This window comes from Spermophilus citellus, assembly GCF_964194105.1.
Source record: "Spermophilus citellus genome assembly, chromosome: 9".
NCBI classification, from domain to species: domain Eukaryota; kingdom Metazoa; phylum Chordata; class Mammalia; order Rodentia; family Sciuridae; genus Spermophilus; species Spermophilus citellus.
Window position 1 is genome coordinate 135,603,923 of NC_138191.1, and position 25,865 is coordinate 135,629,787.

General features: G+C 57.7%; 1 protein-coding gene across 4 annotated transcripts in view; it reads left to right on the top strand.

The window, feature by feature from the left end:
• ACOT7 (acyl-CoA thioesterase 7) overlaps positions 1 to 25,865 on the top strand; it is an 86,426-nt gene that overhangs the window by 51,785 nt on the left and 8,776 nt on the right. For 3 of the 4 annotated variants that reach the window (XM_081306595.1, XM_081306596.1, XM_081306598.1), the window contains exons 7-8: positions 10,708 to 10,824; positions 21,258 to 21,442. In XM_081306595.1, the coding sequence (XP_081162721.1) occupies positions 10,708 to 10,824; positions 21,258 to 21,442 (302 nt within the window). Of the gene's footprint in view, positions 1 to 10,707; positions 10,825 to 20,014; positions 20,046 to 21,257; positions 21,443 to 25,865 lie in introns of those variants that run through there. The other variant, XM_081306597.1, reaches the window with a different exon arrangement.

The following is a 25,865-nucleotide window of genomic DNA, read 5'->3' on the forward strand; positions in this document are numbered from 1 at the left end:
TCTGCCGCAGTCAGACTTACCCACCTGGGCCTGGTTCCTTTCTGTGAGGGAGCCCTGGGGTGGGGAAGAGGGTGGAGACGGGGTCTCGCTGCATTGCTAAGCTCTAACCCTAGGCCCAAGTGATCCTCTTGTCCCAGCCTGAGTGCCAGGAACTGTGGGCGGGCACCGCCTAGGGCCACAAAGCGCCTCGGGTTGCTGATTCCCAAGGTGGGACCTGCGAAGCCTGAGCAGCCAACAAGAAGCAGCACCTAGAAACTGGGAGGCCCTCTTCCAGGCCACTGGTCCAGGAGCAGGTAAGAGCTGGACTTAGAGCGTCCTGAAAACAAGGACATCTGGGAAGATGGCTGAGATGTTCCCAGAGGAAAAGTGGGAGGCTTTGAACCTGTGTTACTTAAAAGGAAAAATTAAAAATACCCAAGTGTTGGAACTGGGAAAAGATAAAAAAAAATCCACCCACAGAAGGGACGAGGGAGGACGGGGCCTGAGAGGCTGCCTTTCCACCTCGTCTTGCCAGTCCAGGTCCCCGCTGTCCCAACGCCCTGGCCTGTGCTGGGTGCCCACCTCTTCCACGCCGCCTTGGCTGGGGGTGTGCACCCTGCCGGCCATGAAGCCACCCCTGGGGCTCCCCTCCCTGCAGCAGCCCTGCTGGTATCCAGTGCAGAAGGTGGGTGTGAGGTCTCTGACTCCAAAAAGGGATTCTGCCTCGTTTCTGAGCTCAGGACCCAGGCCATTTAGATCACGCCTGTGTCTCCAGCCGAGAGCTACCCAGTGGGCCCTGGATCGGGAGAGTAGACGAGGACACTCCCAGTGTAAGAGGAATCTCCGACCAGCCCCTGGGTCATTGCAGAATGTGGTGCTGGCTTAAGGCCACAGCATTTATGGGCAGAAGACACCCCAGCTCTGTGTCCTGGGATCCTGCATTCCCAGGTGGTCTTGCTGACTCACGGGGCTCCTGGCTCTGCAGCTAACTTGCTTTTACAAGAGTGACAGGACAGTGACTGTCACAAAGCTTTTCGTCATCCAGGCCTGTGGAGCTCCATTTATGGAACTGCCCTTTATCTACACTGACCAGCAGGGCCCCTGCCCAGGTGGACACAGCCCCTGAAGGGCAGCAGCGGGAGGTCAGTCTGCTTTTCCCTGGTAGGATGGGTCAGATGCTTCCTTTCAGGGTCACTTCTGAACACCTCCAATAGCCAGAGCCAGGGGCAGATGCAGAGCCTGTGTTCACAGTCCCCACCTCCAGACCTTCCCGCCTCCCCTTTTGCCCACTGTGGCACTTCAGTCCCCTACCCTTCCTGTCGGAGTCCAGCTCCAACAGGGGGTCTCAGGAGACGAACAGATGGTGAGGAGTCGGTGAAAGGGGGGTGGAGAAACAACACAGACACCAAAGTGAAGGTGCTGAATCCCAATCTTTTTTTTTTTTTTTTAAAGAGAGAGTGAGAGTGAGAGAGAGAGAGAGAATTTTTTTTTTAATCTTTATTTTTTAGTTCTCGGCAGACACAACATCTTTGTTGGTATGTGGTGCTGAGGATCGAACCCGGGCCGCACGCATGCCAGGCGAGCGCGCTACCGCTTGAGCCACATCCCCAGCCCCCTGAATCCCAATCTTGTGAAGTTGATCATATATACTTTTCATTTTGGCAGGCTCACAGTACTTTGTGGTTACAAAACAGGAATCATTATTCAAAGAAACAAAATATTACCTAGCTACAATTAGAATAGAAGAATGTCTCTTGGCTTAGGCATAAGCAAGCATTTTTCCTTTCAGTTCGCGTTTTGCTTTGAGCTGTTTCTGTTTAGTTAACTTTTAATAGTTAGAAATGTCCCAACTATTGGCCTATACCTTGACTATTCTTTCTTGACTTACTGACTGGAACCGGTGCCATGGTTACAGCAAGTGGTTAACTTGTTATTAATTTTAATCAAGCAAGAGTAAGAGCACAAACCATTGTGCACAGGAACAAGAACAAGTTGCCCAGTACTAAGCACTAATCTCTCTTCTTAACATTAATTTTTCTTCTCTAGATTTTAATTTAATTTCTCAAAAACTTCCTTGACAGGAATACAGGGAGTTTTTCACTAGACATTAACAATTTACGCTCCACAGCTGAATCATTGCATTTAGAGCAAACAGATCTATTCTTTAGAAGTAGTTGCATTAATTGGGAAAGTCATGTTTTTTCCTTCATACTTAATGGTCATATGAGAAGTTGTAACTATACTTATTAAAGGAATACAAAAACAAACCAGCCCATTCCCAGAAACATACTGCGCTTCTCCAGAGGACGGACGCCTTGCGCCATCCACCTCAGTAGGGCCTTGCCATTGCCTGAGTCAGGGGAGGGGCGCAGCACCTTCCCTCCACTTCCCACCTGCTTCAGGCTGCAGGGCACCATCCTCCCCCACCCTCCCCTCCTCCCTGGCCACATGCTCCAGCCCTAGCCTCTTCCCAGACTCCAGTGGCCTCCTCAGGGCCTACCTGATGTGATGATGGACACGGAGCTCCTAGGGCCCTGGTCCTTGCCCCCAGCGGTGATAGTCGCCGTCCTCGTTGGCATGTGGACAGTGCTCCTGCAGACGTCCCTGGCTTGGCTCTGACGTGAGACTCTCCTTCTCGCCTCTCCCTCTGCTTTGGCCCCACTTTACGACAGGCTGGAATCTGAGCTCTTACCTCACGCCCCGGTGCCTCCTGGTCCAGACCACAACCTGCACTGTGCTCTTGCTGGTCACCGCCTCTCCCCTGTTTGGAAGTCTCAACAGGGTGGCCTGCACTACCTTTCACGTGGAAGGAGCCACACTCAGCTCCAGACCCTGCAGCCAGAGCCACAAGCCCTTTGTTTGGGCCATTTTTGCTCTCACACCCTCGTGAGCCTGCCTGGGATAACCCTCCACCATTCCTGGGTTCACCCCATCGCGTGCCTGGGCACAGAGACCTGTGGACTTTGCCTGCCTGTGACCTCTGCCCCTGGTGCAACCCTAGACCTCTACATAACGGTCTCATTTCCTTCAGAATTGAAGAAGAGAAGGGGTCTGAAATCTCCTGATGCTCTAAGATAGACTGACCCTCCCCACGCCCTAGCACACAGCACAGAATGGAAGCCCACATGGATGGGGCTTCTGTCACTTTCACTGCTGTGTCCCACTTAGAGCAGGACCTGGTGTGGACCGAATGACTGAACTAGGACGGGAGAGGACTGTAGCCTGTGACAGCCCTGCCGGTCAGCCCCCCAGAGGAGTGTGCCCACTGTGCCCAGCCTGGTGCAGCCCAGAGTCTCAGTGGAGAAGGTGCAGACAGCCCAGTGTGGCAGGAGGAGGCTTTCCCTCAACAAACCATCCAGCTAGTGTCCAGAGACAGAAGGTGCCTGGGGTCCTGAGGCAGGAGTTCCCAGCCCTGGAACCTGAGGCAAGGAGCAGCCAGCCCCAAGAAAGAGGGCAGCTGGTAGTGCCAGGTACAGGAGCCTGGTGGCCCAGGCAGAGATGGCAGATGCATGCAGGATAAGCCTCCTGCTGAGAAACTGCTGTGCCTAGGACTCGGACTGAGGGGCAGTTGCCTGGACAGGAAGTGCCTTTCCTGGAAATGAGGATGGGCACCAACACTTCCAGTTCTGTGCCCTTCTTGACCTGGAGGCCCTGCATGGACGACGATGTGCAGGCCTTGCTGGGGAGAAGGCAGGAGGTGGTGCTGGCCTGCTGTCGGCTCTGTGTCTTCTGGTCTGGGAAGTCCAGAGGCGACTGGCAGCGCTGCTCCAGGTTCCCACGGAGCCTTGGCTTTTGAAAACATCCTCCTCTCACTGGAGCTCCAAAGAGCAGCTTCTGGGCCATCCAGAAAGGACAGAGGTGTGACCCACCAGACCTGGGTCTGAGGCTCCCTCCCTGCAGCTCCCTGCGGCCAGCAAGCACGTCCTCCTGTGCAGTTGTGGCACAGACCTGCCTCCCGAGAGGCAGAGCCAGGGTCCAGGCCAGGCCTGCAGCCAGCAGGGCCTTCCAGTGCTGTTCATTGGCCATCGTCCACTCCTTGGCCATGTTCCTTAGGGACTGTGGCAAGTGTCCTCTAATAATATGTCCTGTACAGCATGGCCAGCACATTATTCTGAAACATTAGCTTTGCCCCACCCAGTCCAGGCTCCTGGAACGAAATTGGCACCCCACCCAAATGGTTCCTGGCCTTTGGAGAAGTGCCCTTGCTGACTCTAGGCTGAGGCTGGGGCCTTCTGCTGGCCAGTCCTTCCCAGGGCTGGGTATGTGACTCGGCATAACCTCCCCCACCTGTCGCCCAGGCCTCCAGCTGCTCTCTGCTGCCTTGCCATGACCTCCTTGGGCTCCCTGATGCAGCACGGTGGCAGGCCAGGGGTGCAGAGCGCCTGGCAGCCCTTGGCCCTGTGACCCCTGGGCGGGTGGGAACACTGTTCACCTCCGCTGAGGACTTTGCCAGTGTCCCCACCTCTGACATTTTGGTACTGTCTTCACGAACTCTTCATCTTTACTATGCTGGCATTAATTACCCAAAGTAATTTTTATTAATGAACTTAATTAAGATTCTTGTGCCAGGATTTACTTGGTCCCAGTTCTGACACGCCGGTGGTAGGACCCGGGGGAAGCAGGGCTGTCTGGGAGTGCTCGCTCACCTGGGTCTTTTAATAACCCTTGTCATCACCACAGGGTGGGATGTGTCAGTAAGATGAAGTTACTATCGTTTCTTAATATAGGAGGCCGGCCCCACGCTCCGCCAGTCGGGATTAAATATAGAAATGGGGGCATCTCAATCCCCGCCCACTGAGCAGGCGCCAGCTCCGGGCTCCGGGCTGCTGGCTGCTGCTGGGGTTGTAAGCAGCCTGGCCCAGCCAGCCAGCAAGCCTCGGGGAGATAAAGTGAAAACTCTATTTTTAAGCCAGTCAGCATGTTGTCAATACTTAAAACAAAACAAAAACCTGTAAGCAGCTAAATGTTAGATGCAAAGATATCTCTGGTGCCCAGCGTTCATGTGCCTGTGGCGGCCAAGCACGTCTGGCTTGTTCCCTTCCCCGAGTTCCTGAAACGATGCAGTCTCCAAGGACAGCAGGTCTACAATTTTGTTGTCGTCTTTTAAATTACAAATCGTGGGAAATAAGGACAGCCACCACAGACTGTGATTTGCCAAAGTTACTTCTCAGCGTAGAAAGCAGTCATGCCTGAGTGGGAGCAAAGTGACGAGGCCCTCAGCGGCCCTGGGAAGGAGCCCTGGGGGGAAACGGCTCTCGGCGCTGGCGTTAGGGGGTGGTGCCTCCTCTGCCTCCAGGGGACAAGCCTTAGCATATCCTGTGGGTCACATCCAGTAAGAGGTGCTCCCTTACAGACGTGTCCAGAGGGGACACGACAGTGGCTCTGTGAGGACCTCCTCCCTGCGCGGCCCTTGACCTCATCATTCTCTCAGTGATGGGCGGCAGACAGTTGGACCCAGGTGCAGGGTGCCAGCGTTGTTGGCCGTTGTGCAGAGGGAAGAGAGGGACGTGTGCTCAGTATGTGATTGTCCTCAGCTGCTGCCCAGGGCTCCAGAGCACCACACCTGTCCTTCCTTTTTCTCACAGACTCAGGGGCTCGGCAGGAGCCCAGGCAGGTTCTGCTTTTCGCTCTGGTCTCGCTACTTGTGCCTGACTCTGCAGGGCTGGCACCCCGCCTGTGTAAAGCCGAGTGTGTTTCTTAGGTGGTCTGTTTCCCAGGTCGTCTTTCTACCTAGTGAACCCTAGAATTTACCTGCCATCACTTCTGCCCATTGAGCCTACCTTGGCCTCCTGGGATGTGCCCATTAGCTGAAGTGGACAGATTTTGTCCATCCAAGAGTCCCTGGAAGCCCAGAGCGCTCAGCCTGCTGCCCAGCCTGTTGCCTGTGAGGCAGACCCAATTTGAAGATTCCTCATCTGGCAGAATGGGGACATCTCACTGTCCTGGTCACCCACCTGGTTCCTGGAGTCAAGCCCCAGGTTTGGGGTGTAACCTGATGATAGACGTACACAGCGGGAGTGTGCCCAGGGCCCTAGAGCTGGGCCGTAGGATTCCGCGACCTCAGCCCCTGTCTTAACCTTTCCGGTCTTCGGTCTGACGGTTTGTCTCGGGTGTCCCGCTGATCTCGGTTCTCTCCACCGGTCCCAGCTCAGATGCGTGTGCTGGCTGTTAGGGTGGGGAGGGGCTGTCTCTGAATGTCCGACACATAGGCACCGTGGGTCTCTGACACCCATCTAGCCCCCCTGCTTCAGGTTTCTGTGGTTTGGATGAGTGCCCTGTTGGCCTACCTGTGACTGCTTGTTGGACCAAGCTGGTTCCAGGTTTGGAGCCCCTGCCTGGCTCCCGAAGGGTCTGGCTGGGCTGGCTGAGTGGTCGTCTCTGTGCCTGTTCTTGACGCAGTGCGCTGCCTCCCTTCCAAGCCATCTTGGCTGCTCGTGCCTCAGATCCTGTGGTCTTCCGTGAAAGCAGAGCCCCATGGGACCTGTACCAGCAAGGTGGCATTTCGGACAGTCGGGTAAAGCCACCGGAGGGAGCGGATGTCAGCACTTTGCGTTTTATTCTTCCCTTGTTAGTTCTGCTTTCCCAGATGCACAAGCAAGGGGCGGCCGTTGGTGCTCTCTGAGTTCGATCCCCACACGCTCCCTTTCCTTCTTGGTTTTCCACTAAGCCCTTCTGATTTGGTGAGCATACCCGGTGCCCAGCATGAGTGCCATGGGCCTCGACCCGCCACCTAAGTACACATCCTGATCTTGCCGTCTCCCCACCTCTCGCCATGATCTTGGGTTCTTCTTTCCATACTTTTCTGAAAACTCCACTCTGGACTGAGTCTTATGGCCCAGGCTGAGTCTTACGGCAGTGTAGCCATTCCTCCTGTGCCCTTGGGAGGCCCTGGACCCGCCCCCAGCCATAAGACTGGCCACGAGATTCCCTGCATCTTTACATCCTGTCTGTGATATGGACAAGATGCTGGCTTGTGGGACGTGGCTTCCAGCAAGTTTGCTGAGAGGAGCCTGCAGGGGACCAGACCCATGGGGTCTGTCAGTGGGCACAGCCACCTTCTGGCTCCTTGGGCTGACCCTCTGCCTCTCGCTCACCACACCAGCCACACTGCCCTGGCTGCCCACGCTCAGCTCCTGGTCCTGTCACCGTCACCCTGTGCTGGCTGTCTGCACTTCTTACCGTGTTTTGGGTGCCTGATGGGCACTTGCTAGATGTGGATGATGGCTGCCAAGGACCTTGCCTGTGGTGCGGCCTCTGCAGGAATGCCTCCGCGCCCCGCCCTGCCATGAGCCCCTGCAGCAGGGCCACTCGGTTCCCATGAGTAGAATCAGTTGGAAGACCTCGTCCTGTGGGCTCCCCCACCCCAAACTGTGTAAATAAGTGTGTGTGAGCACACGTGTGAGTACACATACTCAAGCCACAGCCCAGAGGTGGCAGTGTGGTCCGGGGGCTGCCTCATGCCCTGTTTGGCAGCTGGCCAGTGAGGTGACAGACCTGTGGACCTCCGGGCCCACATGAGCCCAGGGCATGGGTTTGTTTTGGATTGCTGCAAGTCCTGGAGCAGGGTCTTGGCTAGACAGGCCTTCTCCAAGCCTGGGCTGGCTGCAACCTTCTCAGGTCCCTTGCCAGGGGAAGAAAAGTCAGGAGAGTCTCCCAGTGGATCAGACAGGGCAATGAATGTCTGTTACCATGGCAACAACCCGGAGCTGCTCCTCACAGGCCCGGTGAGGGACGGGCAGTTCTCAGACCTGATCCCTGATTTCAGACCTGGACCTACATGTGGCCTGGGACCTCACTGTTGGTTTGGGACATGGGGCTCCTGACCCTGTCCATGCAGGTGAGCAGAGCTCCGCTGTGCATCTGAAGAGGTACACCGGCCTGCTCCACCCGCCGCTGCCTCGCTCATTCTGTGGCTCCGTGGCTTCCGTGAGGACTCCCATTCCCTCTGGAGCATTTCAGAGCCACCCACAATATTATCATCACACCCTCCCAGATAAGTTCTCAAGTCCCTAGCATCCAGTGGCCACTCCGTGTCGGCTCCCCTGTTGCTCAGGTATGTGTGTATATATATATATATTTTCTCTTCTTGGGTGCCTAGAGTCAGAGACCAGACCAGACAGGGCACTGCATTGACTGCTATGCCTCCTAAAGAAGAGGGGGACCCTCATCATGTCACAGGGGACCAGTAGCAGGAGCCAAGCCCCGGGAGCCTTGGCCAGCCACTTGCCCACGTCCCCCACCTCTTGCCCACTTTCCAGCATCACCTGCTGGCCATACAGGCATCTGAGTCTGCAGCGTGTACCGTAAATGGGAGCCTGGCTTCCCGGGGTGGGATGGAGTCTGGGTTTTGTCTGTGGGTTTTTAGAAATCAGTCTGTATCCTAAAGCAGGTGTGCACAGGGCTTCCTCAAATTCCTGTTAGCTGCTGCATTGACCAGTGTCACTTTGATGCTTTTGTAGGTCAGAATGGCTGAACATAAGCAGCTCCACCTTGTTCGACTGAAAGGCGTGGTTTGATTTTTACAAGTGAAACGTGTGTGGTATGGGGGTCGTGCTAGGGAGTAAGAACTGGGTGGAGGGGCTGGTATGTAGTGACCTGTCAATAAAGGGGGTGCAACCCAAGCCAGCATCTGCAGCCTGAGGTTCAAAGGCACTGTGCCCTCGCCGAGTTCTGCCCGCGGGCCTGCCTCATTTTATACGGCAGCTCTATCAAGACAGAACTTGATCCTGTACAGTTCAGCCCTCAGCGTAAGCAAGCTGTTGTTTCCACGATGTTCCCAGAGGTATGTTTCTGCAACCCTGGCTGGAGCACCCCCCATCCAAAATGCTGGTGGCGGACGTTTCAGACGTTCTCTGAGTTTGGGATATTTGTCTATGCATAATGAGGCATCTTGGGGATAGGACCCAAAACTCAGAGGAAATTCACTTGTTTCTTACACAGTTTACACACAGGGCCAGAAGGTAACTTCAAACAGGGTTTTGTCAAGAAGTGTTTTTGTGTAAACATGAAATAATCGTGCGAGTTTATGAGGTGTGGCTGGTGAGTGGCTACACGTGGCCACGATGGTAGTGATCAGGGTAATTAGCACCCCGCCTCCTTAACGTCCATCTTTGTGTTGCAAACCTTCAAACTCCTCCCAAGTTCTGCGTAGAATATACACTAGGTTTCTGTGGGCTCCGGTCACTGCTGCACTGGGCAGCCCAGGACTTCCTCCCTGGGAGCCGTGCTCTGGCACCGACTCCCTCTGCCCCCACCCCACCCAGCCTCTTCATGGCAGATTCTCTGTTCTCTGCTGCTATGAACCAACATTTCAGCTTTCACGTGTGAGAACGAGGGCTGTTTGTCTTTGTGCCCGGCCATTGTCCTCCAAGTTGCTGCACAAGGCAGGATTTTGTTCTTTGCGGCTGGATGTTTTTCTGTTGTGTGGATGCCACGTCCTCTGTCCTCTGTCCCACTTGATTCCCCCTCATGGCTCTTCAGATAGCGCTGCATTAAGCACAGGGATGCAGGGTCTGGTGGGCTGACTGGTCCCTTTGGATACCCACCCAGTGCGGGTGGTGGTTTCACAGATGGTGGTTTGGTTTGGTTTGGTTTGGTTTGCGTACCGTGTTCCACAGTGGATGGAGCTAATTGACATCTCATCTTGTAACATTTTGAGTGATTTTGTGCATGAAACAAAAGTTTCATGGTATAGAATTTTCCTCATCATGCTCGAAGTTTTGGGTTTTGGAGCCTGTCAGATTTTAGGTTTTTGGATTAGGAAACCTGCTCAACCTGTTCAGTCTGTTTTGAAACATTTTCATCACCCCAGAAAAGAAACTCTCTCCTTCAGGGTGCACCCCACCTCCCAGACCCCTCCTGGGGACCCACCAGTCTGCCTGCCTCTCCATGTTTTCCTCTTCTGGAAAGTTCACATGGATGTGGTCATCCGTGCCCAGCGCTGTCACTCGGTGAGGTTTGATGGTGTGTCCACCTTGTGGCCTGGACCTGTCGGGTGGGTGACAAGCCGCCCTTGTTAACGCATTCATTAGGTGGTGGACATGGACACACAGTGGTTTCCAACTTTTGGCTGTTAGGTTAGATGCTCTGTGAAATCCATGCAGGTTTCTGTTCTCTTGGGTGCTTCTACACTTGGTGGGGAGTTGCTAGGTCCCTGTTTCCTTTAAGGAATTCCAGCAGCCCCACTTCACTTCCCACTGAGGTCTCTGCGTCTCTGCCAGCTTGTTCTTACCTGACTTTGGATAGTGTAATGAAGCTTTCCTGGCAGGATGAGATATGTCTGGAGGAGAGGAAGAGGGCTGTCATTCTGTCAGTGGCCTAGAGTGGCAGCTGGGGTCATTTTCAAAAGCTCTTGAAAGCCCATCAGGTGCATGCCTCTGATCCCAGTGACTCAGGAGGCTGAGGCAGAAAGATTGCAAGTTGAAGGCCAGCCTCAGCGACGTAGTAAGGCCCTGGTTCAAAATTTAAAAAAAAAAAAAAAAGACTGGAGAGGTAGCTCAGTGGCAGAATGCTCCTGAGCTCAATCACCAGTGTTTTTTTAAAAACAAAAACAAAACAGCAGCACCTGGAGAAGCAGGTTTAAAACAGAGCAGTAGCAGGCCACCTGCAACTGTCCCTGCGACTCCTGCTGCTATGGCCCCTGCTGGGGGGTGGTGGGAGGGGTCAGACACTATGTGCAATGGTCCGCTCTCCGCGTCTCATCTGCCATGTGCCCTTTCTCCCGCGCAGGAGTCACCATGAAGCTCATGGACGAGGTGGCTGGGATTGTTGCTGCACGCCACTGCAAGACCAACATAGTCACTGCCTCGGTGGACGCCATCAATTTTCACGACAAGATCCGGAAAGGTAACAGAACTCTTCTGATGAGGCTGGGGTGGGGGGAGCAGCCCTTGGGGCTAGCTTAGTGTTTACACCTGATGTCTGTCCGTGTGCCACCAGAAACAGGAGGGCCATGCTCCATGCTCTGGCCTTGGGGATGCATCTGTGAGGCTAGTGTCGACCCATTTGATATTTCAACCTGGTGAAATCTAAAATTCAGATATGGTGGAGGCCTTTATCCTCCCAGAGACCAGCATGAATACATCTTCCAGTGCCCCTCCAACAGAGCACCGTGGCCCTGACTGTTGCCACCAGACCTTGTGGCAGGTGTGTTGCACTGAGAGGACTGAGTCCTCTGTGATCCAGGCAGCAGCAGGGTCACTTCAGGGGCCCACAGGTGTCGCTGCCTTGGCCAGGGGTTTTTCCCATGACAGAAGTCCAGTCCCGGTGACGTGTCTCCCACCGGGAATGGGGCCTGCCGCCTGTATAGGAGGCCGGACCTCTGCAGCTGTAGAGCACAGAGCCTGCCTCAGGTTATTGATCCTTTGTGGACACAGCACCCGACAGTTTCTGTCTGTGACCTATGACCTGTGACCTGAGATGAGCTGCAGCCGGAAAGCAGCCCTGCTGTGCCAGCTGCGGTGGCCGGATCCGTCTCTAGAGCCTGGAGTTAGTTCTGCAGGCAGCGTGCTGTCAGGAGCACCCTGAGATTTGGAGGGTGCAGGGCTGCCCCCTGCCATAATCATGAGCATGGAGGACAGATGGTCTCTGGCCTAGCGCCCCTGGGTCTGGCAGATTCTCTTCAGAGCTGATAGGTATTTGCCACAGTGTCATTTTTATAATTGGCCCAAACAAGTGGGTCTCGTCTGCTTCAGCTCGCCCTCCGGGGCTGTGCATGTCTCAGTGGTGGCATGAACCAAGGGAAAGCAAGAATCCCACCGCAGCGTGACATCATGCCACACTCTTCCTAGAACTCCTGCCTGGGCGAATTGCTATGATGAGGGCCACATTGTTAAACAGTCTCAAAATGCACAGAGGAGAATGTGCTTACGTCCTTTGGGACTCGCTGTGTTCACTGGTCCCCGAGTGTCTTGGAGAACCACCAGGATTCTCCCAGCCAGCAGCCTGGTGGGTTTTGTTTGGTGAGCATCTGCCCGAGGGACGGGTGAGCCCTGCAGCTCCAGCCCCCAGGATGGACAGTCAACCTCTGAGGGTCGAGGGAGCCATTGAAAAGGCCCCAGGCTGCTGCTTGGCTGCTCACAGCCAGGAGTGGCTGGACAGGAGCTGTGCAGGTTCCTGGCCAGGAGGACTTGCCCTGCAACCGGAGCAGGCCGTCTCGGGGTCACTTCTGGTAGGAGTCGGGCAGCCTGGACAGACTCCTTTCTAAAAGTTGCCTTCAGTTGGAACCCAGAGAAGCTGCGAGGGACGAGGGGGCCGTGGTATTCGGCAATGGTGGCTGGTCTGGTTGCACTCATGAGGAGCCACGCCCACTGGCTGGCACAGCGCTTGCTCCCTGCCCAGCCTATCCTGCATGCTGCCTCAGCCTTGGACTTGGGCCATGCGGCCTTCTGGCCTGGGGACCCCTGAGAGAAACACTGGGCTCCTGGGGGTGGCAGAGTTGCTTCTTCTTGGGGGACGTCCTGTTTTGATTGTGAAGGGCTTAGGGCCAGGCTGAAATAGTGGTTATGGAGTCTGGCCTACTTCCCAGCCAGTGTCCTCAAGGCCAGTAGACACTGTCACATCCAGTCTGTCGTGTTCCAGAGGAGCGTCCCCTGTGAGGTCGTGGGCGCACTTCCTTCTGCAAGGACCCGGGGCGTTTCTGGGGAGCCGAGGCTGCTCCAGGCAGCACCGAGCCCGCAGGCAGATGGCATGGGGCACTGCCACTCAAGGCCAGCGTCTCCCCCCTCGTTCTGCTCCTTTGCTGGGCCATGTGGAGTGGGCCTGGTGAGTCCCTGCCGCCTCTGGGTTCCTGAGGACACAGTCACAGTGTGTCAGACACTATGGGGCGGGAGGGGTGATGTGCCATCAGTTTTTCTCTGATGTAGCTCTGTCAGAGCCACCTTAAGTCCTGGAGACTGTAGCCCCTCCCAGGAGCTGCTGTCCCTGCCCAGGGCCTCCCTCTTGCCATGGCTTTGGCTCTAACATGGAGGAGGCCCCAGGGCCACCTCCCCAGCAGAGTTGACACACATGTCACTGCACAGATGAGGCAGTGTCAGCAGCCGCTGGTGGCTCCGGAACCTGCCTGGGAGGTGTGCAGGGCACCTGGTGGGTTTTGTACCACAGAGTGGCTTGGTTTCTGGGGCCTTGCAACAGAATGACAAACCCAGGAGACTTCGGGCCACCTTCCCTCCAAAGGCTGTGGGGAGGGTTCCCACCTGCCACGTCAGCTCCCAGGGCTCCGGGGCTCCAGGGCCCCGGAGCCCTGGGTGTTGCGTGGCCTGTGGCCGCATCGTCTCAACCCCTGCCTTCCCAGGCACAGCTTCTCACAAGGAGTATCTCTTGTAAGGACACTCGTAGGATGTGGGACCCACCCCACCCCCCCGGAGAATCCAGGAGGGTCTCATTCAAGTCAGACAGTAAGGCTCTGAGTTCTGGGTCGACGTGGGGCTGCCGACCCACTGTCAGGTCCCCTCCTCACAGACCTCGGCTCCTTCCAACTTCATGAAACCACCAGGTGGTTAGGACCTTCTGCGCCAGGCCTTCTCCCACGCGCTCTGTCCACACGGGGTAGCCGTCCAGCCTAGAGAAGGAGCTGCTCTGAGGGGCTCCCGTTTTAAGAAGTGCGGTCATCAGCACTGTGGGGGAACCAGCCCTGGTGACTGGCCCCACGGAGGCCTCACGCCTTGGGGCCTGAAGTGCTGGTAGAGGGCCAGGTCTGTCCTCTGAGTGGCAGAGAGAACTGGTCAACATCAGAGAGGAGATGGACAATGGCCCCCCAGGAAGCAAGGGTTTGCAGTGTCAGGACTCGATCATGTGGACGGAGAAGCACATTCTTGCTGGGTATGGTGGTCATTCCTGAGAGTAAAGGTTAATCAGCAAAAGGATCATTTTTCATGGGGAGGGGGGTGGGGAACATCCAGGCAGATGGGACCTGAGGTGCCACGGGACTGTGGCTGCTGTCCACGGCCAGTGCCCGTCACAGTGGGTGATGTGCACGCCGCCTCGAACGTGTCCCCGGCCATATCCTACCCCTCACCCCAGCTGGGAAGGGAGCCCCCTGGAGGCTGACCTGCTGCAGGCCGCCTGCTTGCTTCAGGAACGGGTTTGTCCTCTTCCCTTTGCGAAGGTCCATGGGGCTGGTTCTCACTGGAGGCCCCTCCTTCGCCAGCCTCTGGAGGTGGCCCCGGAGCCTCAGCCTCTGGCTCTGTCCATTCTCCATCTTCAAAACAGCCCTTCCTCCCGCCTCTTCCCGTCATCCAGCTCCTCCTCACTCTGCCCATCCTGTGTCCATCTTATAAGGACCCTGGGTTAGGACATCATGATCCAGGCACTCCCACCTCTAGGCCCTTCGCTCCCATCCTCAAAGTCCCTTTTGCAACATGAGGTCACACATGCACAGGGTCCAGGGAATAGAGGGTGGGTCACCTCCCGGGGGGTCATTATTCTGCCTTAGCAGACGGTGATGCCCGATTTGACGTTAGAAATCTGTCCGTCTCACCGCATCCTCACAGCTGCCCCAGGAGGCTGGAAGTCCTGGAGTTCCAGTTGGAAGGGCCGTGTGCTGAGCAAGGGCTCGCTGCACCCAGCTTACCCCACGAGCCAGGACGGCCCTTCCATGGCCATGCGTCTGCTGGTCACCCTGGCACTCTCGCAGGGTAGCGCTGACTGTCTATACCCCTCACTCTTGTCTAGACCACAGAGGGCCACCCCTGTTACACCTTCGACCTGCCAGCCCACCTCAGCACTGCCATCATGGTCACTAGACACAAGTGACCTGCTGCTTCTCAGCTCACAGCCTCCGTGGCCACCTGTGACACACACATGCAGACTGAGCCCCTCAGCCAGGCCTTCCAAGCCCACTAGGGCAGGCTGCCGCCTGCATGACCAGCAGTTGGGGCACCTCTCCCAAGGCTCACAGGACAGCACAGAAGGCCTGGGGACCTGCCAGCCCAGGAACACCACGCACCCGAAGCCCCTGAGCTTACTCTCTCCTGGTCACTTGAGACATTGCAGTGCCCTATGACTGAAGGTAAAGGGGATAAGGGGTCACCTTGAGTGGTGGTTTGGAAACATTAGGCAGGAAAACCTCAAGCTAAAGTTTTCTGGTGGAGAAATGGTCTCCCAGACATTAGGACGGAAGCAGGAGGCTGCTGGAAGAGCTCTCAGGTGCTGTATGAGAAATACCAATATTAGTTTACCATTTCCATTGCTTTTCTTGCAAAAGCTCTTCAGGGTGCAAACACTGAGCTGCTCATAAACTTTGAAACACTTGGCAACCTCTCGGGCTCGGTAGCAGCTCTTTTTCATTATTTTGCTTTCGTTCTTTTCCGAATCCTGGCATCTGCTGAAATCTGGCTGCTGCCATCCCAGAGAGAGATACCGTCTGTGGGGGAGTCAGGCTGGGGCACCTGCCAGCCTCAGGGGCTGTGCCTCCCCAGGCGGGCTGGCAGTCATTTAAAGCAGGAGCTGCATTTCACAGTTGGCCTGAGGACACACCCAGCTCTGCCCATGGTACTCTCTATCGAGTGCTGGCACCTCCTACTACCCAGCATGCTGTTCTTCTCAAGGGGCCAAAGAAACTACCCAGGCCACAGAGCTCCCTGGTGCTTGGTGTCACCTGAGACCTGGCCACCCCCATGCATCAGGGCTGCACAGGTGATGAGACACCCTGTCCCCAACGCCTGTGCTACACTGTGGAGAGGCCAGGCCAGCAGCATGTGGCTTTAGTTCCAGTTACTGGGGCCCCTGAGGCAGCAGGATCAATGAGCTCTGGAGGTTGAGGCCAACCTTGGCAACCGGCAAGACCCCGTTCTCAGAACCCAACAGCAAATGTTACTCCAGGACCTTCATGAAATTATTTCCACTTAATTATAGTTATAATAAGTGGAAAAACAATGAACAAGATTGAGCTTGCCCCTTGAGCTTCCACCCAGATGTTTGTGTTTGTTCCCTGGGGCTGCTGTAACAGGTGACCAAAATCTTGGTGGCTTGAAAGAACAAAGATTTACTACAGTTCTGGAGGTCAGAAGTCTAACGTGGGTCCCACGGGCTGGAGTCGGGGTGTGGCAGGGCAGGTCCCTCTGTGGGCTCCAGGGGGAGAATCTGTTCCCCTAGTGTTTCCAGTTTTTAGAGGCACCAGTGTCCCTTGGCTTGTGGCCTGTCCGGCATCTCCGGTCGTCCTTGCCCTCTCCCTCACTGTGTTCTGCTTGTGCACCCTTCCGGCTAGGTCAGGCCAGCCTGGAGACGCCAGGCGCAGCTCCCATCTGGGGGCATGTTGCTTAGTCAAATTCTGCCATGTAGGGCCACATTTCCTGGGGTTGAGGGTTGAGGTGGGCGTCTTTGGGGGCCATTGCTGTGCTGACCAGTCTTTCCTAGCTTTCCCTCTCCAGCGAGCATGTCCGCCAGATGCTGGCAGAGAGCTCAGGAGCGAGAATGGCTCCTTAGCCCTTGGTGGCTTCCCTGGCTCTGTCCTGGGCCTCTTCAGCTGTGGATTTAGGTTTCGTGAGGTGTGGGATCAGCAACACTGGAGTAGAGTCCACAGACTTTCCTGGCTTATCCCAGCCTCCCCCTAGTGCTCGCTGGAACTTGGGCCTGGAGAGTGCTCTAGGGATCCGGGTCCCTGTGAGCAGAGCCAGACTCCCCTGTTGGTCCAGGCTCACGAGCCCTGCATGCTGAGCTGTGGCCCAGCTTGAGACTTCCCCTGCAGGCCCCCACAGATGCAGCCAGGCCCCAGTGTCCATCTGGTGTGGCTGCTGATCTCCTGGGGCCCGGGAGAAAGACCGGGTCTTTGTTACCGCATGTTGTTCACAAACTCCCCTGCAGATGCGACAGCCCTGGTGTTCATTTGGAGGGTGCTGGGAGCCTCCTCCTGCCAGTGTGTGTCTACCACAGAAAGAACTCAGGGAGGGAGTGTTGAATGTCACTTGGTGCCACCTTGCTTCTGGCTTTGCACCTGCAGGCCCTGCGCAGGACTCTGGGGCACAGTCTCCCCACAGGGCCTACTTTGCAGAGGGGCTTTTGGGCCCCACCTAAAAGTCACTCTTTTGGGCCGTATGGCATGAGGGTGGCCTCAGAGCAAGGACAGAACCACATGGGGTGACAGTGTCTCCTTTAAAACTGTGGAGGAAGTCACCCCCACCGTGCTAAGGGCAATTGGGGAGCCCTTGATGAAGATTGTTGTCACTCATGTCCCTTGCACATGAGAGGTGGATGTGACCTCCCTCCAAGGATGCCATCCTTATGCCCATTTGCACACAGGAAGCATAGGCACAGTCCCTGGCAGCGGACAGGCTTGGATTGGAACTAAGGGCTCTCTGCAGCGGTGCCCAGGAGCCTGCCTGCTGGCCTCTTGTAGCAGTTTCTTTGTTCTAGTTCCACTTTAGAGGCTCAGAGAGCACCGGGCACCCTTCTGCAGCCCCGCTTCCCTGGGAAATGCTGCAATGCCAGCTTCAAAGAGTGCCCCCCAATCCCTGCGTCCATCTCTAGTGGGCCCTATGCCCAGTGCAGTGGGAATGATGTTCTCTGTGGAGCTGTCTCCCCACTACCCTTCTGCCTGCGCTTCTAAATAAACGGGTGCTCGTCCTTGGGTGTACTGGATGGTGGCCTGGTGGGAACGTCCTGGCAGTGCCTCTGCTCTGGGCGTCAGGACCCGGTGCCCACCTGCTGTCCCCAGGGCCTGGAATGCTTTGGGCTGTCTCGTCCCAGCAGGGCCTGGCTTTGTCTGGGGTTTTGCTTTATGATTCTGAGACAGGCCCATTGAAGTGGACTCAAGTTCTTGCTTTCTCAGAGCGGCCTCCTGACACCAAGGTCACAGCAAGATGTAGACACCACTGGGACTGAAAGTGGCATATGAACTACCCTTGCTCCTGCCTGGGCCTTGAGGGAGGAAGCTGACCCCTTTGGGAGAGCCTTGCACATCCTGGCCTTCTTGCAGGGTGACCAGGTCTGCAGGCTGGGCTTACTGGATTGTGCCCTGGCCCTCTTAGTAGGCCAGCGGGCAAGCCATATGGACATGGTAGCCTTCAGCTTGCGATGACTCCTAGCTGGTCTCCCTGGCCTCCATACATAGTGATGGGGTCTGTGGACACCTGGTCATGATACAGCCGGCAGGCTGGACAGTCAAGGCTCTGACCCCCAAGAGGCATGATGGCTTGTGGTAGAGCAGTGGGGGGTCGGCAGGGGGTGGAGCCACCTGGGCTGCCCTGTGGCAGGTGCTCACCACCGTCCAGACCCCCTTCAGGTGGTGGCCACCAGAGCTCGGTGGCCCCTCAGGCAGACCAGAGAGCCTGGAGCGCTCCTCCTTAGGCAGGTGGGCATGGAGGCTGGCCTTTGACCCCATGGCCCTCCTGCTGTGCTTGCGGTCCCCAGCCCAGGCCCAGGGTGCGCCCCTGACCCTGAGCTGAGCTCTTCCTTTTCCTCCCTGGCTTGCCGTGGTGCTGCAGGACTTCAGGTTCCTCCGTATGGAGCAGCTGGCCTGAGGCCCTGGGAGGATGTGGGGTAGCCAGGCAGCCACAGTGGGGCCTGCACAGGCCACACTGCTTACACCACTATCAACACTGGGGTCGCCCTGGCTCCCCTCTTCAGGATGCCTTCATGGTGTTGCCAGAAACGCTTTCCTTGAACTCCAGCTTCCCACAACAATGTGGGCCACTCTGAACCCAGACTCACCCACTCCTGTTCACCCATTCTGGGCACTTGGGCATGGTGTGGAGCAAAGGGAGGCCTGGTTCTGGTGCCCTTTCCTCCTCCTGGGAGAAGCTGGTGGGTAGACAGGTGAGGGGTGGCAGGGCTCCAGCATTTAGGTTGAGCCTGTAAGGAAGTGACGGCTAGCGAGGCTTTGTGCTCCTGAGGGTGCCCAGGCTGGGGACTTGGAAGGCCCAGGAGAGCCAGCAGGGTGCTGGGTTCTGTGGACTGGGCATGTCCACACGTGAGGTGCCTTCTCTCCCAAGCCCTTGTGAGTCATGTATTGGTTCAGCACACCCGTGGGACACCCACACTGCCTCATGGGGCTTCCAGGCTGGGAGGGACATGGATATCAGTCAAATGGACAAGCCAGCCAACATATGGGTCCAGACAGAACAGAAAGACTGTTCTAAAAAGTCTTAGAGAAGGGGTGCTTGTGCTGAGGCACAAAGGCTGAGCCAGGCGAGGGTGGGGTGGGGAGGGCATGTCCAGGGCCACAGGGAGGCCCCAGTGGCCAGAGTGTAGGAAGCGGGGATCAGGGTGGGGTATCTGGAGTTGAGCCCCATCCTGAGTGACTCCACCCACTGCGATGCACCTGGGTCTCTAGGGAGGTCTTGACCCGGCAGGGCCCAGAAGCACTGCGTCCTCTGCTGGCAGCTGGGTCTCAGGGTTCATCTGTCAACCTGGGTTTCAAGTTTTCTCAGCCTGTTGGTGACCAGATCAGGTCTAGCTCCAAAGTCCTGCCATGTCCAGCCTTCCAGGGTCAAGCCTCAGGCCTGTGCAGCGTGGTGACGTTGCTCTCTCCCGGTGGGACCGTGGGGCGCCATGGGTCCTCTCTCTGGACGCTGCTCTCTGCCTTTCCTGGTCTGGACCAGTGTGCCTAGACAAAGCCCGCTGCACGTTTTTGGACATGGACTGACGTTAAAAGTCTCTTCAGACTGAAATGAACCAGGCAGTGGACTGTGCTGCCGCAGGAGCTGGTGGGAGGGGCTTTCATGGGCAGAGTCCACGGTTAGCGCTGAGGCCCTGGGAAGTGGCCCCTGCCACAGCGGTCTGTTGTGGGATCCTTGGGCCTTGGGTGGAGTCCGTGCTGGCTTCATCTCCTGGAGGCATGTCCCTGCTTTTTGGCCCCGCCCTCTCATCTTACCCGTGGTCATTGGTGTGAGGGATGTTGGCTGGCACTTGGGGAGATGGCAGGGAGGCCACTTGGACTCCGGGATGACCCATTTAACTTTCCAGCCCCTTCTGAGAAACAGGGCCGTCCCCCGGGATGTGTGTGGGGTGACCGCTATGGGGTGCACGCATGGGACTGTATACTTTACAGCCACATCCTGCCCCCTGTTGCTGACCTTGTGGCTCCTTCCCTCTCTCCCAGAATTGGCCACATCCAGCATGAAGCACCCATTGTAAGTATAGAGTTGAATGTGGCATGAAGTAGCCTGGGACTTTAACATAGACTAGCCCATGCTGCCCCCACTGTCTCTCTCTTGGTCTCTAAACACTTCTTGTGGGCCTGTCTCAAAGGAGCCAGAACACTGGGCTCCATGGCCAGAACTGGTTCCTGTGGAGCAGGACCCAGTAGTCCACGTGGTCAGGGACTTCCTGGATCTGGCCCAGAAGGAGGCCATGCTGGGGTGTGCAGCGTGGCCACATCAGAGAAGCAGCAGCAGCCAGATGTAGCCCCTCCCCTTGAAGCCCCCACAGGTCAGTGCATCCTGTGGCCACAGTGACCACAGGCCAGGCCCCAGGCCCAGCCCAGGGCTTCTTTCTTTTCCTCCCACAGGTACCCTGACAGACAGGTTCTCTTGTACCCAGCAGTAACTGGAAAGCTGGGCTCTGTGAGACTAAGGGTCAGGTGGAAGGGCTGCGCCCAGGAGGGCAGGGGACACAAGAGAAGATCCCAGTCCCATGAGCCCAAGGGAATGGGAAGTGCAGAGGGGTTGGCCTAGGGTTAGCTGGGTGAGGGGACCCCAGGGATAATGTTACAGGAACGGTGACTCTGGACGGAGCCTAGGGGGGGGCCTGCAGGCAGCTCAGGGTTACAGAGGAAGGCTGCCTGCCGTCATGGGGCCACTGGCCTGGGGGGCCGAGCTGGAGCACAGAGGTGGCTCAAGAGGGGCCTACCTAGGACCACAGTGGCCTGAGGCAGTCCAGAACAAAGAAACAAGGCTCTGGAAGGTTCTCCCGGTGCTCAGAGCCAGATGGTGGGGCAACAGTGTGGCCATGGGCACTCAGCATAGACGGGGCACGTGCAGGCTGGCTTGATCTCACCCAGAATGGAGCCGCCCACACCGGGAGCCCAGGGCAGCGTGGCCGAGGAGCGTGCAGGCAGCTCCAGCTCTTCCCCTCCGGCTGGGGGCCGATTGGGTGGCCACCAAGACCCCCAAGCACAGCAGTGAGGCCTGTTCCAGAGACAGATGACAAACGTGGGCTACTAATGGCGCATCCTAATAGTTGTCACTTCCCTCTCTCGTAGTTGTTGCCACCCCTGTCGCCTAACCCTGTCTTTTAACTGTTTTAGTAACATGGTTTCTCCTGACCCTGCCCTGCCCGCCCCTGCCACCTCCCCCAGAGGAGGCCACGCTGTCCGCCTCCCTGACTCTGTCCGTCCTCCACAGGCTGCGTCATCACCATCTCCGGGCGCATGACCTTTACGAGCAATAAGTCCATGGAAATTGAGGTGCTGGTGGACGCCGACCCCGTGGTGGACAACTCCCAGAAACGCTACCGGGCAGCCAGTGCCTTCTTCACCTACGTGTCCCTGAGCCAGGAGGGCAAGTCGCTGCCTGTACCGCAGCTCGTGGTGAGTGTGTCCCTGGGGGCTGCCACGTCACACATCAGGTTGTGGGAAGGAAGGCCTTAGAAGCTGCGGGAAGTCCTTCGGGCCCTGCCCCGCAGGCTGTGGGGATGGGCCTGGGCAGACACAACAGACCCCTGGAGCAAGCTGGCAGTTTGGGGATGCAGGTCACCTGGGAGCACAGAGCCCAAGGGTCCCTGGCGTTGTGTTACCTGTGCTGGAGTCAGGATGAGGGCTCTCCCAGGGTGGTTCTGCCTGCATGTCCTGCCTGATACAGATCAAACCAGACCCCTGGCCGGCAGAGCGTGAGTCTAGACACCCAGGCCTTTCCCTGCCTCTGGCCCTCTGACTTGGTTCTGCCTTGGCACTCAGAGGTGGGTGTAAGGCCAACAGGATTGTGTGCACCTGCGCACATCCCCCGGGCCTCACCTACAGCTCAGCCCCAGACACGTCCAGAGGTCCCAGGCACAGCAGGTTTAGCGTGGCCCAGAGGCAGCTTCTGCTGTGGGACTGGAGATGCCCTGCCCACACCCAGGGCAGCCTTCAGGCCAGTCCTGACTCCTGTGAATTAGGTCTCAGGCCTGTCACTAAGTGGACTGATCTGCAACCAAAAGGAAACCAGTTGGTGTTTCCTGCCCCGCACAGGGCAGGGCCTTGGGAAGACCTGGGCAGGGCAGGCCTCCAGGCAGCATGGCCCTGCCAGTCTGAGCCCTGTTTCCCCTGCACCCCCCTCTGCTCCCAGCGTCCTGCAGGTGCTTGATGCTCCCCTGGGAGGAGGGTGTGGGCTGGGTAGACATGGGGCACTTGGGGTCCCGTTCTCTCCCAGGGGCCATGAGGAGGCTGGTTGCTTCTTCCTGTTACAGGAGGGCGTCTTGGCTGGTGGGCCCTGCCCTGGGGTAGCTCATGTCTTGGTTGAGGCTGCGTCCCCTCTACCCACCTCCTTCCGGAATGGCCAGGGCCTCACCTGCCCACAGGTCCCCCACCTCCCAACTTCTCTCGCCTGAGGTTGGGTGTTAGGGGCTCTGGAGAGTCAGGCAGGTCACTCTGAGCCATGTGATCTCCCCAAGGTGCTGTGGGCAGAGTAGGGGTGGGGTGGGTGGTGATGGTGAACCTGAACGTGAAGGATGAGGACTCAGTGAGTTGAAAGGAAGGAAAGCAAGAGGGAGGCCAGAGCCCTGCTAGGCAGGAGGCCCCCATGTAGCAGTATTGACCTGTGACCTCCCAGTGGACCCCCTTGAGGCCCAGCCCTGTGACCAGGCCAGTTGGGGCACCATGTGCCCTACATGGGGCTTGTGAGGCAGGTCTCCTGTCAGCTGGGGAGTCCTCCGCTCCCTGCCCCCTCTCCAGGCAGAGCCGCCACCCACACCCCATGGCACTTCTGCCAGAGGCTGCTGGATCTCCCCAGGGCCATCTTGCCAGAGCTGTTCTCCTGGTGTTTGTACTAAGACGGGGCGGCGGGGGGGGGGGGGGGGGGGGGGGGAGGGCATCCCTGCCCTTCTGTCTACCCAGGAACCCAGCTCCAGAACCCATATCTGGTTCCCCCCCACCACCATGCTAGGCATTGACCCCAGGTTCTCTACCCCTGAGCTACATCCCCAGCTCTTTTTGGGACAGGGTCTCACTGATTTACTGAGGGTATACATTCCTGAGTGTGGCTGTGAACTTGTGATCCTCCTGCCTCACCTTCCCATGTTAGGGCTCCTGTGGGTGGGGAGCAGTGCCTGCTACCTAGAGCCTAGTCAGGGCCTCAAGAATGACCAGGTGCGCAGCCTCAAGCATGTGCTTCCTGTGCACCTCAGTTTCACCATTGTATAGGCCAAGAAAGGTGGGCGAGGACCCCACCGACCCTGGTTGCCTGCTGCTGCTCACCTGCTCCTCCAAGGAGCCCTCCTCACCAGCGCTCACCCACTTGAAGGGGGGGTCTAGCCTTGGAATATCTGGGCCTGATGGTGATGGGGTTCTGCAGAACTTACCCAAATGGGCATGTGCCCTGGGGGCACCAATGAGGCACGACAGTTTGCACCTTGAAAAGGCTTTGGTGCAAGTTGGCAGGGTGCTCTGGCCAGGCCTGCTGTGCCAGCGATCTGCAGGTGGTAAGGGACCCCGACCTGGGGGCCAGTACTGCTTCGGGCATGGGTGGTGCCTGCCCCTTGAGGCATGCATTCTCCTTCCCAGCCACCAGCCGAGTGCCCCCCAGGGCCCCTCTTCTCTGGTTCTTGTGGAGACCAGCAATGTGGCCAGGAGGGGCTCTGGGAGAAGGACCTTGGTGCCGGGTTCCCCGCCTGCTGTGGAGTCCACCCCTGAGTGGGGTCTCACGTGGAGCCGGGTCTGTAGTCGGGGAGGCCTTTGGGGACGAACCTGTGACCTTCAGAAGCAGGCCTGAGTGCCCCTTTCCAGAAACCTGTCTGCGGGCCAGGGCGCAGGAGGAGGCGCCGGGCTGGCAAGGGCTGCAGAGGGGTGAGGAGGCCCGCATGAGTGGGGGGCGTGCTGGCATTGTCCCTAACTTCAGAGGCTGCACGTGGCTGATGTCCTGCTCAGTGCAGGTGGCTTCAACAGTGCTGATAAAGACAGTCTGGAGGGGACGGCAGGGCAGACCCCCCAGAGGGGGACTTGGCACTTCTGCCGGGCCTCGGTGATGCTCACCTGGGCACCTCCGACGCCCAGGACCTCTGTGCTGCCCAGGGCTCCAGGCGTGGGCGAGCTGCTCCCCTCCCCTCCCCTCCCGGCGCCTCCCCGCCCCCACACTGGCTCCTTCAGCCGCTTGTCTATTTTTAGCTCCCTTCCCCAGGGCCCTGCTGACACAGGCGCAGCCTCTGTGCCTGCGCAGTTGTTTCTGGATGGGTGTTTGTTGGGGGCCTGCGTGCTGCGCCTCAGCAGCTGTCACTCGTGCTGGGGATCGGGCTGCTGGTCTGGATGCCAGTGCCCTCTGACCTTGGAGCAACGACTGACCTGCAGTGGCTCAAGCCAGGAAGCAGGGCTCCATGGAGGGGCAGCTACAGCTGTGACCGCCCAGACCCATGGACCAGAAGTGGGAAAATGGCCTGTGGAAGGGACAGCAGGGAAACCACCTCCTGCACCCAGCCCTGGCTTCTGGGCGCCCAGCACTAAGGTGGCCTGGTGCCTCCGATGGGTGGGTTTTTTCTGTGCAGGGTGTAAGAAGCATATTGAGTCTTCAGGGGAGAGGACCAAATTCTGTGTTGGGGCCAGAGGAGGCTCCTGATTCCTTGTGTGTGGGTAGCACTTGCCACCAGTTCTTTGTTCCCGTGTACCCGTGTCTTCCAGAGAACTTGAGCATCCCAACCTCAGGAGGCAGAGTCCTTGCAAAGCAGATCTGGTGAGCTTGTTCCCAGAAAGCCCAAAGCAAGAGGCTGTCAGCCAGCACTGGTGGATACTCACCTCCAGCCTCACACACCTGTGAGCTGGGGGCAGAGGCAGGCAGGACCTAGACTTGGCTCAGTGGTCAACCTTGAGTTGACAGGAAGGTGTCTGGGGGTAAAGATGGGGTTAAGAGGCTTGGGATGCGGCTGTCCTCCCTGGAGCAGGGCTCTGGGCCAGCCCCTCCACACTTGCAGCCTGCTGCACCTGCACATCCTCTCCACTGTCTCGCGCCCCACCCAGCAGCGCCTCAGTTTCCTGGGGCAGCACTGAGGGCAGTGATGGATTTATGGAGTGTCCACCACAAGGCTGGGGAGACTGTTCTTAATGTGGCAGCTGTCTTCTTATCAAGATGGTTCCCACTCAGCCAACATGATGCTGTGGCCATTCCCTGCCCCTGGGGAAGGTGGGAATGGAGGAGGCGGGGGGCTGGGGTCCTCCTTGGGGCTGGTCATGGAGAGCTGGGGCCTACACCGAGGGCCAGCTGCTCCATATGTTGCCTTCGCATCCTATCCATGTGGCACATCTGGAGTTAGGGCAGATCTTCCCCTCGTGACAGGAGAACCATGAGGAACATGGGGGTGACTGCCCTGGGACTGCCAGGACCCTTGCTGATGTGGCTCTGGGAGTGGCCCTTCTCAGCCTGGGCCTGTGAGGAGGGTCTGAGATGTGGCCTTACGCTGCGCCACACCTACTCAGTGCAGGGCCCTGCGTCATCCCGAGGAGATCTCGGGAAACCACCTCAGGTTCGGGAACGTGGCTGTTTTGAGGCAGCTGCTGGGCCTGGCCAGGGTGCTTGCTGGACAGGTGTTTGCCCCATGGGCCTCCGCGACTCTCCACAGAGATCAGGTGCTTTTCTGCCCTGTAGTTGAGTCTTGTTGGGGCCCCAGCACAGATGGGGCTTCCGCTGGCCTCACCTCTGTCACTGCCCCATGACTCAACCTGCCCCTTCACTTCCCACCTAGTGGACTCACCTGTGCAGCCAGTGCAGAGCCCCGAGGCCACTCGGTCCACCACAGCTGGTCAGGAAGATGGCACAGTGGGGGCAGGAGCA